The sequence below is a fragment of the Olea europaea genome, chromosome 2, assembly GCF_002742605.1.
Source record: "Olea europaea var. sylvestris chromosome 2, O_europaea_v1, whole genome shotgun sequence".
Classification (NCBI taxonomy): Eukaryota; Viridiplantae; Streptophyta; class Magnoliopsida; order Lamiales; family Oleaceae; genus Olea; species Olea europaea.
In genome coordinates this window covers 12180687-12196811 of record NC_036238.1, presented here as the reverse complement: position 1 = coordinate 12196811, position 16125 = coordinate 12180687, and the positions used below count along the sequence as shown (strand labels likewise).

Sequence of the window (16125 nt, the reverse complement as noted above, 5' to 3'; positions counted from 1 at the left end):
AAATATATTGTACAATTACAAAAATATTGTTTTGTTTAAAAGACATTATTACCCTTTCAGTTAACAAGTAAAAACCAAACACTTTTCGCTTAAAATTTTAAAATCAAATAACATTTCATATCTGTTCATTCCAACATAGATAAAATTTCTATCATTTCTCATCCGCTTCAACCTCAAAATCTCAATAATTTATCGAATGCTAAATAAGAAATATATCTTTTTTATATCAATCACTTTAAATCGGTAAATATATTTACGTATATTTAATTTCATTTTCGTTAGATTTAGTACACATTTTAATCAATAAATCTTATTTCGACATAGTAATAATTGTAAAAAAAATTTACAAAATCTATAATTTTTAATTTTTTTATGCATGAACAAGATGAAAAATTCATCTGCATATTGAAATCGCCCAGCGGTAACAGTCGATGTAACAGCCAACCGTTACAACCAGCTTAATAGTTTGGCCCAGCCAACTGTAATTTTTTTTAATAATAAATTTTGTCCAGTGGGTTGAGCTAAATTCCTGACTATTCTTCTTATAATTAAAATTTCTGTTTCTTTGATGCAGATATAGCTGTAATCCCAATTTATTACTTTGATGATTTCTAATTGAATGAAAATGGTCGATGGGTAGGAAATGGATGAGTAATATACAGGGTGGTATTCCAATTTTCGTAATAGAGAGCACATTATAGGCGATAATGTACCTTGGTTTAGAAAACAAGCTCAATGTTGATAAATCTCAATACAATATGGAACTGAGATTTCTATTCAACGGGCATTCATCTATTCTGATTCCACCTATGAAGGTTACTTCTGATGCTGAAGTGAATTATCTATTAGAACTGAACAGAATGCACACGATTTCGACTGCTCTTTGCATGACTTTAGTAAGGAAGAATTTTGCTGAAGGTGAACACGAAAATTCGGATAGAGTGGATAACAATGCCAATGATTGGGATACGGAGGAGATAGCTCGTGAGGATGATGTACCAATTCCCGTGACAGTTGCTTCTTATCGTGATCTCGCTATTACACACAAAATTTAGTCGATAGTTTATGACAACGAGAATGAAAATGAATTTACAGATGGTGGTTTGATTGATTTATCCCATCAGAGACATGAGCAAGGTGGAAGCACAGAGACTAGATCAAGTGACCATCCTCTATTTCTTCACGCGTGGTTCCCGATGAAGAGGATTTGCATGTCAAACAACTGTTTAAACAAGGAAAAATTTGCCAAGAAGCTGTGCACTGGATGACCTTAAAATACAATTTTGAGTTCAAGGTAAAGAAATAAAATAAGTCCTTGCTGATGATTGTCTGTGTTGACGACAGTTGCTATTGGTTCTTGCAAGCGATTAAGATAGACAAGAATGAGTTATTTGTTATTTGCAAGTGTACATGGGAATATACATGTGAAGTAGGAATTCGTCGAAATATCACAGGCAAGCTCGAACATGGTTTATTGATCGACAGATAATGGATAGGTATCGGGACCTCAGACGATCTACAGACCTTCAAACATCATTAACGGCTTCGGTCGAGAGTACGGAGTGATCATAAGCTATCAGAAGGCCAAAGAATATGTGTTAAAGGATCTAATAGGCTCAACAAAGGAAAGCTTTGCTAAATTGGCCAGTTTTTGCCATAACATGGGAAAAACTAATTCGAGCTTGAGATTTTTTATTAATTCGGAGGGTGAGAATTGCTTTAAGTTTTTCTTTACGACTCTTAGACAATGCATACAGGGATTTCAAAATGTGATGTGACTCATAATTCTAGTTTATACTTGATGGTACAACTCTCAAAGCTATATCTCAAGGCAAGTTGATTTATTGTTGTATGTCAATATGCCAATATCCAAATTTACCTTCTTGCATTTAGTATAGTCGACAGTGAGAATGATCTGTCGATGCTTTAGTTCTTTACAAAGCTAAGGGATGTGATTGGAGAAGTTGAGGATCTTGCCTTTGTAAATGATCGAGGACCGTTTATAATAAATGATATTGCTGAAATTTTTCTCGAAACACATCATGGGTATTGCATGTACTACATACAAGGTAATTTAAAGACTAAGTATTGGGGCAAACGTATCATTTCATTGTTCGGGGGAGCGGTCAAAGCTTACAGTATTGAGGAATGTAATAAGTTCATAGTCGAAATTGTCAATAAATCAATCTCGGCATGGGATTATGTAACAAAAATGGGGATCGAATATTGGGCACGGTCACTTTTTTCAAGAAATCGAGACAAATGATGACGTTGAACAATGCGGAATCTCTCAATTCACTGTTCAAGAAGGATCAAGAGTTATCAATTCTTGCAATGATTGAAAATATTCCTAACAAGTTGAAGCAGTGGTTTCATGATTGAAGTGCGAAATCATAAAGTTGCACGATCGTGCTAACTCCAGCGACAAACTCTTCGAAGCTGTAGGAATTGCGAGAAAATTGAATATGAAACCACTGGATGAGTTGCGATTCTACGTGAAATGTGTACGTAATATGGCATACATGTTGTGCTTGATTGATAACACATGCACTTGCGGTCGGTTTCAGTTGGAGAGTTTTTTCCATTTGAGCATGTAGTCACGGTGGCTATGTGTCGAGGCTTTGTAACGAGAACATTATGCTCTCCTTATTACAGGATCGATTTTTTGAGGGCAGCATATGCTGAGATTATATTTTATCTACCAAATGAAGCGAAGTGGGAAGCCCCTGATCATATTCTCCCACTTAATACATCGTTACCACCAGAAATTGAACCGTGTGGACGTCTACGTATGTCTATAATATCATCTATCAGAGAGTTTTCTCAACCATATAAGTGTGGTAGATGTAAAGCAATAGGGCATACTCGTCAATTTTGTACCAGTGAAATTCTCCTAAATAACAATTAAACCAATGTATAATGACATCAATATTAAATGAACAGTATTTTCATCGATTCTTAATTAAATAAGCAGTTGTCTCATTATTACAAAAAAGAATTCAACATATAACATTTACATAAATTTGACAATATTGACAATTATTTCTTAATTACAAAAAAAAAAAAATCAACGTATAACACTTACATAACTTTGTTAATATTTACAATTATCTTATAATTACAAAAATTTAATAATAATAAAATCAAAGTTTAACATTTACATAAATTTGACAATATTTACAATTATCTCATAATTACAAAAAAGAAATCATTATACAATATTTACGAATCACAATTAAATTCGTATAAATCGCATGTTAACTTATTCCTCCAAATCTGTATCCACGATTGGTTGATTCCATCAATTTTATATGCTATACTCAAAAATTCAATGTACTTTATGATGAACATACCGTAATCACCCCTACAATTGAACAATAATGTGTTAATTCAGTACTATGTAGCTAAAAATTAAATTTAAAATTTTAAAAAATTAAAAACACTTACGATATGGACTGTCTCGTAGGATGGCTAGTCTATTCTACACTAGCCATCAAAGGAACGATCACAACCACCTGCTTCAAGTTTTGCTCGAGCTGACTCTATGTCAGACATGAATGATCGTGATCGTACACATATATAGTCGAGCCAGCGAAGACGATCTCCACAGCAATGCAGTGATAATTCGCAATCACTGTAATGTATATATGCGTACAATCCTCTAGTGACTTTTTCCCGACACTCGGCAATATCTCGATGACCCATTCAAGCATATAATCGAGCACCATGTATTCGTTACCTATAAGTTTGAGCGACGAATACTCAATGGTAACTAAACGGAAGAACTTGGTGTTCAATATTACTCGGCAAGGAATGTGAAATGATTTTAGATATCTTTCAGCTCGATCGCACAGTAAGTCCATGGCTAGATCAATGTGTTACATCAAGAAACACAAAAAAAGATAGAGTTATTTCATTTAATAAACCAAACATTATGTATACAAAAAAAATAAAATATGACTACTTCATTTATATCGTCGGTGAGCCAAACACCTAAAGTGGTGATATCACGGAACCACTTGTAAGTGTCTGATATCGTCATTTGAGCTATCGTGTAGCTAGCTCTGAAAAACAAAGAAAATGTTAAAAGAATCATATATGAGTTAGCGTAACATACTTTACTAAAATTATATAATACTTACTCGGGCAAAATTTTTCTCCACTCCGACTCGAAGGCTTTTCATTTGGCATGGTCCACCTCCCGAAAAAGATTGGGGTACATCCCGTCGACAAACCTCTTCCTATTCGTCTTAGCTATGAAGAAAGAGACGACGTACTGTGACATCAATCTCGGCCTCTTGCCGACCACCTGCTCCGGCATGTCAAAAACACGCTTCTTAGTCTCAGTCACGATCGACATCATCTCTTCCTCCGCCCTAAGGACCTCTAGGCTCACTATCTCCTCAGTCTTGAGGACCACCACCTCTTCTATACTCACTACCCCCACCGTCACCCCCTCCTCCGCCACCACTCCAACCCCGATGGGGCCACTCGCTTCCACTTCACATATAACAAAAATGATTCTAATGCATCATTTGATCACAGCTGTAGATGACCTCCGCCTCCGTCACGATCTCGACCACCCTCCGGTCACCCTCTTTGGTACCCCCATCGCCTACTTGCTATATCATCTCAAAGTACTGTGATCTCATCCAGAAGGTCTACATAATGGACATGTAACACTCCAATATCGTAGGATAAATCGTCGACCCTTCCTATCAACTCTTGTCGTAGTGCGCCGACCTCCTCTGCTGTAAATTCTATCAACTCTCGTTGAAGCGTGCCAACCTCTTCCACTATAAATCCAATTAGACGAGCATACATATCATTGAAAATATAAATCACAAATGTATAATACTCAAATGAGGGTTGTTGAGAAGAGCCGATAACTATTTTCCAGAAAGAAATCTGTCCGCTCGTGATGCTCGCCAATGATGCATCCGAGGGCACCGTGTCTCCCCTCACTTCGCAAAATTGATACCTAATATGGGGACAATCTTATATGCCCAGATCTACAATACATAAAATTATTATATATAAATTCAATATAAAAAATATTTTAACGTTGATTATATTAAACATTTACTTGCACCACCAATGGCAATCCGTAGACATCGTACTTACGCACGGACCCATTGGCTTAGAGTGTGATTTAGTGAAAACGTGTACAGTGTCCTCAAAATATCTCCGCCTTCACGAATAGTTGTTGAAGGCATTGATATCGTTGACAATCTCCAGATAGAAGAGGTCGATCACTGTCTTTTTTGTGATAACACCTCACCACGCTCTCAAGGATGTAGACTGGACCAATTTTCAGTCTATATAACATCTGATCGCACCCCCTGATTGTGCCAATTAGCTGTGGCAGAAGCACCTTTCCTTGTCCCTAAAAATATGCGTCATGCAGCCTGTTGTTTCTCTGCGTATCGTCACGAGCTACTTCATCGCACGTAATCTTTAGTCCGATCATTGGGGCAAACTCAAGCAGGGAGGACGTAGCGACCTTGCCCCCGAGGTTAAAGTAGAAGGCATCACCGTCGACTAAGGACTGACAAAGAATATTTGCGTGCTGATCATCCAGCAACTCCAGTACTGTAGTGAAACTATCGAAGCTATTATTCCAAGTAGCTTTCCCTGTCATCCGTCTCAACTCCTCATCCAAATGTATTCCATCCTATAAAATTTAAATGTTAAAATATTGAACAAAAGATAATGAAATAAATCATAATATCAGAAAATTAAGTGAATCGAATTGTAATTACTATACACAAAAAGTAACTTCATTTCACATCGATACTAATAAAAAACTAAATGAATTGCAAAAATTTAAAAAAAAAAGTTATAAAATTTTTTAATTAAAATTGAAAGGAAAAAAAAAAAGAAATGCAAAGGAAAGGAAAAAAGGGTGACTCTTTGGTCCAAACGAGAACTGGGCCTAATAGTCCATTTAAAAAAACAAAAAAAATGAAATAAAAATAAAAAAAGGAAAGGGTAAAAGATTAAAAAAAGGGGGGGGGGGGGGGGGGGGAAAAAAAAGGGTTGAAAAAAAAAAAAGAAAAAAAAGGGAAAAAAAAAAAAAAAGGGGGGGGGGGGGGGGGAAAAAAAAGGGTTGAAAAAAAAAAAAGGAAAAAAATGGGAAAAAAAAAAGACAAAAAAAAAAGGAAAAGAAAAAAGGGATAGAAAAGGAAAAAAGGTAAATAAAATAAAATAAAATAAAGGGAAAAAATAAATTGGGCCAAAACAGTCGATCTATACTGATTGTGAATCCTTCTCTCGTCGGAAATAGCGAAAAATCACCATTTCTAACGAGCTTTAGTATTTATTTTTTTGTCAAAAATTAGTTTTAAACCCAATAATCTACCTAAACAATAAAAAATAAACATCATTCATAACAATTTAATGTACAAATTTACAAGACATGCCAAATGAAAAATCAATAGTTTAAATCCAAAAAATCCTAACATTGTTGAAGATAATGGACGAGTTTGGTGGTGGTGGTGGTGGTGGTGGTATTGGGTAGACTGTGAGGATGTTGAAGCTTGGCCGGATCCGACTTTAACAGCCGATCGTGTGATTTTTGGAAATTTCTCTTCTTCTTTTTTTTTTATTGCGATCTTTCTTTTCTCTCTAACCTTGTTGAAGATAAGAGCAAAATGAAGAGTTTTTAATTTATTTATGTAAATTCATTTATCACTTTTTTTTTAACTAGTCAAAGGCCAAAGTGGAAATATGGCTAAGTCAATCGGCCATTTCCACTTATTTATTATTTGGAATGTCAACTAAATTTCATGCATTCAACTGTAAAATCAGATTTTTTTTTTTTTAATTACTTTTTTTCTTGGTTTATCGATTACCTCCTGTTGATATATGATTTAGCAAAGTTTGTGAACGGGGATTTTGAATTTAATATGTTTACATTTGTTTCTAAGGTAAATAAACACACGAGTTGTTGAGAATTAGAAAAATTCTATTCCATTGGAATCAACCAATTCTCCCAAAAAATAAAAATAAAAAAGGACATACAAGAATAGGCAAAATTTATAGAGGTTCGCTTCAATGTGAAACTGCGTTCTGTTCCGTTATTAATTACCGTACTTCATTATGATGAAAAAATTTTGTAAGAGAAAATATGCACCCAATATCTTCTTTAACCTCTCTTTTTAAGTTGGAACCACAGATATCAATCCATATAATGGTTATACAACAGCAATAATTAAACTGTTCAACTTAACACAAATTGCATATTTGCATTGATAATCTGCCTTTAGAAACACACAATCGACGGGAGGAGAGGAAAATAATATTCAAACAAGTTTCAGATAATTGAACCAAATTAAAAATCTTATAACAAAAGGCACAATCATATTGGACTGTTGTAATTCTAACAATTGTCTATTCCATTATTCGTGACAGCCCATTAAATACATATAAATGAAATATATTTCACATTTCCTGATATCCATATGTTTTGCTTTGTTGGCTTTCGTTCTCAAATTTTAATAGAAACTAATTTCTATTGAGATAAAGAAACCATATTTAAAAATAAAAAAAATAAAAAAAGGAACTATGAACCCTCAAAAAACATTGAAATTAAAAATTATTAAAGAAAATAGCATTCCATTTAAGTCCCTTGAAAATGCATTGCACTTCTGCTGGTTTTCTTTTATCTTTTGCTTCCTTATCCATCCATTACCACATTAAATGTAATTATCTCGAGTTCTAACCAGATAGCAAACGCTAAATTCTACTTTTAGTTTTCTATTTGATTACAAGCACTTTCTGTTTCACTTGTTGGGTCTGATGCCAATAACTACTTGATCTTAATAGAATAAGGATATGGATTGATTGTTAGGAATGATTATTATTGAAATATTTAACTGAATAGTAACATCTTAAGGTAATTGACACATAGATTTCATGGGTGCATAAGGACATCTCCAGTTCTCTCCTATTCATTCTAAAAGGAAATTTTCTAAAAATTTCAAGTAACTTAGGCCCCGTTTGGGAGAGATTTTGAGAATTTATTTTTTGACCGTTAGAAGAAAAATGGGGTTCACCTGTGAAAGAAGAAATCAAAAATTACGACTGAAATAGTGAAATAACGGTAAAAAGAATCAATTTTTTGGAGTAAAAAATCCCTCCCAAACAGGCTGTTAATCTCTCGTTATATTCATTCCTTCGTTAAACATTATAATATTGGTTTACATAAATTGTTATTAATTACACAGTTCCAAAGTGGCTACTTTTATGGCTGTAACATGATTTGGGGGGTTGAGAGTTGAGCAATGGTGTAGCTGGGATGTGTTAGAATTAGAAGCCACTGAGAATTTTTCTGATTCAATTTCAATTTTGCAATCAGCTTACGGTTGTAGAAAGAATCAGATAAGTTAGATAAGTGTTTGGTAATTTTTTATTTTAAATTTGTCACGTATTTCAAAAGAATAATGCTATGCAGCCACACACTAGGATTACAACCCCAGTGCAGGTGACGTTAGATAATAAGATGAATGAAATGTGAAATTAAATTACTTATTTAATTTCACCTATCATTTAATGTCATATTAACGTCACTTAAACTGAATTGTAATCATGATGGAACTAAATAACATTACTAATTTCAAAATCAACATTTGAGTGTTTGACAAACAAATGTGATTATTGTTGTGCTTACATACAATTTCTAAATGGGGAAAACGTTCATACCCCTGAAACTATTTAATTAATATATGTATTAAATTTGTTTAACTATATCTGGATTCCAATTAAATATCGAGTTTCCATTATTCAATACACGTGTCAATTTAAATTTCATGCTATAGTAGGATTGTAAGCAAAAATCGTCAAACTGAAAAATCGAAACGAAACTGTCGATTTGGTGTTACGTGGACCCGATCAACGAAATGGTTTTAAACCAAACCAAACCGATCAAAATGATTTTGTTTAGGTTTGAGAATTTTAATTGCGGTTTAAAACTAAACTGGACTGGCGAAAAAATATATAAAAATGAAAAAATGAAATTTTTTGAAATCTCATCCAAATATGTAAAATTAATAGTTTTGTCATTTGTGGGTATTTTTATCAATTTCTAATTTTCTAAAAGATATATGATTATAATCCAATAATCCTAATTTATATCTAATGATCTCAAGACTAACATAATCTATCAAAAGCCATTTTCCTCTTCAAAATTTAGATGAACTCCAGCCAACACCCAACACAGTCTTAAATCACCGGTACCACACATTTCTTTTTCAGATTTTTCACACATTTTCAAAGTTGAATTGAAATCTATTATACCAAATGGGAGACAAAGAAATCTTAGACCTTTGATGATAATATTTGTTATGAATAAAGTTTCAGATCAATAATTTTTTTTTGGAGTAAACTAAGGTAAGAATCATTAATTAAATGCGTTTCGTAACATCATACAAACGTAAACTTGTGTAACCATCATGTTTAAATATTATAAACAATTGTTTTATTATTGTGTTTGATTATTATCTTTGTTTAATCAGTATCCTTTTTTCAAATACGACGATCACGAAGTCTTGTTGGACATCATTATGTTTTTTGAGCCTTATATCTAATTTAGTAGACTTATATTGTAACGTTATTAAATCATCATTAGTTTAAAAAAGGTGGGGAAAAAAATTATGTCTTAGTTTATTATGATTTCACTTTAATTTAGTTGGTATTTAAATTAATAGTAAATATATTTAACCCTTATTTAAGTCATATTTTTCATATCATCATAATAAAAAATTAATCGTTGGAGAGAAGGCTAGGTCCCACACATGAAACAACAGGTCAACAAAGGCCGCTGAACTTGTGGGATAGCAATTCAAATTTTTATTTTTTTGTCTCAAAAATTTGGTTCAAACATAGGCTATTGTTTTAGATTTATTGATAGTAAGATATAAAAATATATTGACTTCAATTAATTAATGACATAAAAATAGGCAGACAAAAAAAAATGGCGAAACCGGCGATTTAAAGCCAAACCAAAACATTAGGCTTAGGTTTAAATTTTTTTTCAAACCGTTCAAAATGATTTTGTTTAGGTTTGGATTTTTCTCAAACTGATTTAAACAGTTTCGTTTGAAAATCTATCAAAAATTGGTAAAATCAGACCGCTTACACCCTTGTGCTCTAGGAGTAATATGAACATGAACTTGAACATCCACTGTTGTAAAGTTCTCTAGTATTATTATAATCAATAATTGTATTATTATAAAAGTAAAAATGTTTTTTTATAACAATATGTAATATTATCATATATTTTTAAGACAATGCATCACTATTATTATTTTAAAATAAAAAATAAATGAACATTAAATTTCAAAATTTATTAAATGACAAAATAAAAGCATGATCGCATAGTACAAAAGTATTCAAACAAAGATGGCTATATTATTAGTTACTACAACATTTGTTTTTTTCCCCTAATAACCATGATTGGTGTATAGGTGTACATCAAAGTGTACAACAAGTTCGATGGTTAAAAAATAAATAAATAAGCAATTTCCTTTTTAATCAATTTTTTACAATTAAGAAAATGTCGAACATAATGTACAAATGACATTTCTCTCTTACTAATCCCCCGAATCTTTCATTAATTATCGCATTTGGTTCTTGATAATGATTTCTGTCCAAAACACGTCAACATACTTTGAAATAAGGGACAAATTTTGTATCACACTTTTGTATTGTTGTTCTTTTACTTAAATTAAGATATGAGGAGCAAAGAATTTTTTTTTTTCCTGCCCTTTTATTATCAAAAAAGAAAAAGAAAAAAAAAATGTTGGAGCGTTGTGCAATTAAAATATGTGGTGCCAATATATCTACCTTTCAAACAAATTACTTATCGAATACCAATAAACTCGGGACACACAAAGAATTACTTTAATTAATTAGGGCAAAATTTGATAATGATATATAATTTGAAAAGCTAAATGCAGAATCTGGGAAACTACAATTCTTCCATTTCTTAAAATATGCTGTCAGATACATATTATTCTATAATCAATCATGATATCCTAAACACCGATGTTTAGCTTATGCTAAACATCGAGTGACGTAACACACTAAAATAAGTTATGAAAGATGATGATTAGTTTTAAAATTAATTATACTACCTATTGTAGTGTGCCACCTAAGTATAGAACTTAGTATAAACTAGGAATCAGCGTTTAGGATATCAAATCCAGTGCTATAATTACTTTTAAGTTTACCAAATGTCTAAAACAACTTTGAATTATTTGACAATCAAAAGGTTAAGATCTATGTTCCGTCCATTATCAAGGGCCCTAAAGGCACCAGTTAAGTGATAATATAGTAGATTTTGATAGAAGTTAATAAAATATGCAATTGAAATTAATTATTAACTTTGAATTAAATTAAAATCTAAATTTTAATTTTCACCGAACAGGGTGTAAACCTTGAAGTGACCATAAAAATTTTGATTCATTTACAAAAGCATCTATTCAATAAAAATGATATCCTAATAATTATAGTAGATAATGCAAGATGCTCAGGCTGCTTTATCAACACCTTTTTGTCTTTTAAGGCATATTTATCTGGTCCACATTCAATAATTATTTTTCAAACTGAAATTGTAAGCAGTAAATTCTAATAAAAGGTTTCCGCTCGAACAAATTTACTTAATTAATTATGCTCCCTCAAACTTATAAACTAAACTAAAACTACTGAATTTTCAGCAATCACATATAACAATCTTAACAAAAGGAAATCCACCACGAGAGAGGAATTAGAACCCCGTGTTCATAACAAGAGCAAATAATTTGTTTACCAAAGTTGATAAACGTTTAAGCCATCCATACAAGATGTAGAATCATGAAAATGCTTCTTCAGCCAATTCACTTGCTTTCAATGTCATATATATCTGTTCTAAACATATCTGTAAGGAAAAAATAACAAAAGAACCAACAAGCATTTACAAGGAACAAGATTCCACGACGAACAATTCAAATTGTTGTATGTAAGATGGAGCGCGATGTTCCATGGTGGCTATAAAAAAATGATTACTTCAGGCATAAAATTGAAAAAGAGGCAAGCAATTTGTCGAACTCAATTCCAAGTAAATTTTCAGTAACGATATTTCTAAATGGAATCTTCAAGTGCAGATTACTATGACTCTAGCAGAAAGTGGCCAACCATTGAGAGAATGATTTTGCTTGCAGAAGATAGAGAACACTACTTAAACATTGACAATTAAATTTCATTTTCTTTTTGCTATACTTCTTCCTCGTGTTGTATTAATGCTGACGCCAGTACCACTTTAACAACACTCCAAAATACCACAATTTTCATTAGAACCTTGAAGTAACTTGATAATGTCATTAAGTTAGATGTGCTATAATAGATAAAATCATGAAAACCATCCTGGTGAATTGTGTATGATATGCACTTATTTCAGATGGATAATGATCATTTGGGAAATTAGCAAGAGAAGAAACATTCAAGACTGATTTTGGTATAATAAATTTGAATGTGAATTCTGTACAGAGACCTATGGTGTTTGGTAACACAAAATCAAGGAGAACTCCTAAAAGTTGTGATTATTATTCATTTGAATCCATATATAACTCCATGTCAGGAAGTCATGCATTTGAATATTCAAAAACCAAAGAATGCGATAATAGTGGCACTTCTGTGATGAAAGAAGTCCCTAGAGCCCAGCACTTCACTAAGACATATTAGTCATCCGTTAATGAGCTAATAATTGAGTTATGAGCTAGTTACATAGTGTATACATCCCCCTTCTGACATATTCGTTAAGCAAATAGGTTCTCGCATGTAACAAAATGACCTTTGAAGTTTGGACTGTGTGAACCAAAAATCAAGTATCGGTGTACTTCAAAAGCTACAGGTAGAAGTAAGATTAAAAATACTGTGACACGTTTGGAAGTTTACCAAAGAGAGCAGGTCAAGAAAAAGAATTGCCCCGAAAGCAACCTTAATAAAATATATGTCTTTATTGGGTAAGAAATGCTCAAGAAGCGGATATTCATCTGAAGAGATCAAGTTAGAAGCATGAAGTAAACAGAAGAGGAAACAGCTCTAGGGGTGACTTAAAAGTCTAGATATAAATAATAGAAGTACAAGAAAAATGATTTCAACTTTATCAAAGTAACAGGTCCATTGTTTCCAAGTAAGCTAAAACTCACAAACAAGGTCATGTAATGTATCATCATCGTGCATCATAGTTATAAACCCATTTTCCACTTAAAAATCAACTTTGCGACAAAACAGCAATTAACTAGTTAGGCAACATATAGGCTATGTATGCCCAAGAAAACAATGTGGATTACATTTCAAGAAACAAGGCGTTTCTCAAAACAAAAGAATGTCGAAGTGAAGATAAACTTTACTAAAAACTAGTTAAGGTTTCGAAAGCAGAATAAAATTATTGACTTTTATTTTGGCCCCCATTTTCTAAAACTAATTTTTTCTCAAACATATTTTTAACCACACATTTCATGGAACCCACGACTTTCATCAACTTTTCAATCACACATTTCATCAACTTTTATCATATACTAAAGATATATTTTTTAGCTAAACCAAACAGGAGCTTTACCTTCTCAACAATGGTGGCAAGGATAATATCAATAGACCACAGGTCCTGCTTTTTCCTTAAATTGACCTTTTGTGGTCATTTACAGTGATTGGAAGTTTCTCAAGTTCAATAATTAACAAGGAATGACAACTCGAGGATGATGCCATGCATACGTTTACTGCAGGTTGTATGAAATGAATATATACTGCAGAAAGTTTGTGATATGGAGAAATCTCTAATGTTAAAAAAAGGCACGTTCTAAACAACGGTTATACACCGTCTATGCTACATAAGAAAAATGTTGGTCCTTAAAGGAGAAAATTTTCACAAGACTAACATAGCACAAATGAAGATGTTCAAATGAATGTGCAGTCATGCTAGAATAGATAAGGAGAGCAAAGAAAATATAGACCAAAGGATGCAGATGACACAAACTGGAGTAAATTAGGGATGTGCAATGTAGCTGGTTGAAGCATGTAATGCAAAGGTCTGAATAACCCCTCATTCATAAGGGAAATACCATTTTAGTAAAATAGGTCGGCAAAACAGGAGGTAGAGCAAAATTAACATGACGGCACAGTAGCATGTCATGCTTTTATCCTTGGCAAAATTCAGAATTTCCTTTTCCAAAAATTAATATTAATAAATGAAGATCTTTCCTCCGTATCTTTCATAATCAACTTAAATAATACCAATTTCCCGTGTATTACCGCTCTCACCTACCATTCAGCAGTTCTCTCTTTCCTTTATATACATTCTAAGTTCGATGGCATTGTCAGCAGTTCTCCACATATGTAGACCCTTTTTATCTACATTGTATCTCCAACCTATATATCACATCTTGGCTATACATCGTATGAGATTACTTAGAGCACTGATCTGAACTTCTACATCAGCTGTGTGTCAAAGCAAAAATATTATCTCTTTTACCTGTATTTATTCTATAACCTTCAATGGTTATTGATACAGGGATTTCACCGGAGCTTAAGGCCTTCCGCCCTTAGGAAAAACCAATGTGATTGCACTGAAGGGAAAATGTTGCGTGTATATATTATGAAATGAGAAAATTTGCTAAGTTGGGAATTCCATGATTGATATTACAACGGTTTTGAATGGTATACTAGCATCTAGTTGTAAAAAAGGAGAAAGATTACACCATCAGAACAGCTGATTGTCTAGAATCCAATCCACCTTCCCCATCTACTTTTTGCACCGTCACACCAAGTAAGAGTCCAAGACCCCAAGTTTTAGCTCTACATTTAGTTACAGGCATTCAAATGTTGCCCAATAGATTAAAACTTTGATCCTACAATTGTTGGAAAACCCTAACCACTTATCAGTGAATCCAAAGTCACCCATGATGCACGATGAAGGAAATAAAAGCAGGCAAAAACATAAAGGCACTAAAAATTACATCAACTTATTAATGAAAAAAGGATACACCAAGTATAACCCATGAGCGAAGGCTCCAGCCAGAACCCCAGTAAATAATCGATCCCTCAAAACCGGCCTGTGGCGGAGCGTTAGCCGAACTGTTCGGAAAGTACACTAATTAATTGATATTCACTAAACAAATCACATACTGGAAAAGTATAGCGTATCGACAATTAAAATTAAATGAAAATATCTTTGACGGGGAAAAAATCTTACTAAGAGGAAGAACTGGTGCATATATTAGAGGAACCAAGAATTTGATCGGGGCACCTTTGTTTTGCTTCCTTACAACGTTCCTTTAATAACATTCAATACAATTCAATTCAAAAACGAAACGAAGATCTAGAAAGCTTTCGAAAGCACTTACTGTTTGGATGGATCAGACGGCGACGCCATATCAGATTTGTAAAAGCAGCAAAATTGAGAAAGGTAATTTCTGGATGGGAAAATGGGATCAAATTTTACGGTAAATGGATTTCTGAGTCAAATGTTTCATTTAGGGCCTGCTTAGCGTACTGGTTTTGACCAGATCGATTTTGAGAGGGGTTTTAATAGCTATTTTTAAAAATAAATTTAAGAAAAAAATCTACTTATAAGTAATTATTTATTTTATAAGTATATTTTTATTTTATTAGTATTATTTTTATTTTATAAACAAATTTTTGTTACATAAAAGTTATTTTGTACTTATAAGTAATTTTTAATTACAATGTATTTTTTTCTTATTTTATTAGTAATATTTTACATATAAGTATTTTTTTAATTCTAATTTATTTTTTACTTGTAAATAATTTTTTAATTGATATATTTATATTTAAAGTTAGTTTGAAAAAATATAGATATTGATTGGAAATAAATATTTTACAAAAGGTATAACTAGAAGAGAATATAAAAAAACGATCAAAACCCGTCGATTTCATGGGTTGGGAAAATCAGTCATAATTACATTATACTGATTTTGGGTGATTTTTAAATCATCTAAAATTGGTGCCAAAAAATTTTGTAAGCATCAATTTTTTCTACCCCTCATAACCGATACCACTCAAAATCGGACAAAATCGATGGAAAAAACTTCCAAGCAGACCCTTAGTCATTCAATATATACTTGTATC

The 16125-nt window shown here is 32.5% G+C and overlaps 1 protein-coding gene across 1 annotated transcript; it reads right to left on the bottom strand.

The window, feature by feature from the left end:
- Positions 1-11594: 11594 nt before the first annotated feature.
- LOC111411158 lies at positions 11595-15543 on the bottom strand. Its single transcript, XM_023041718.1, has 4 exons — positions 15381-15543; positions 15230-15309; positions 15021-15111; positions 11595-11907 (listed from the first exon to the last, which is right to left on the bottom strand). The coding sequence occupies exons 1-4, from the start codon at positions 15407-15409 to the stop codon at positions 11877-11879; spliced, it is 231 nt and encodes a 76-aa protein (XP_022897486.1). The 5' UTR covers positions 15410-15543; the 3' UTR covers positions 11595-11876.
- Positions 15544-16125: the final 582 nt, after the last annotated feature.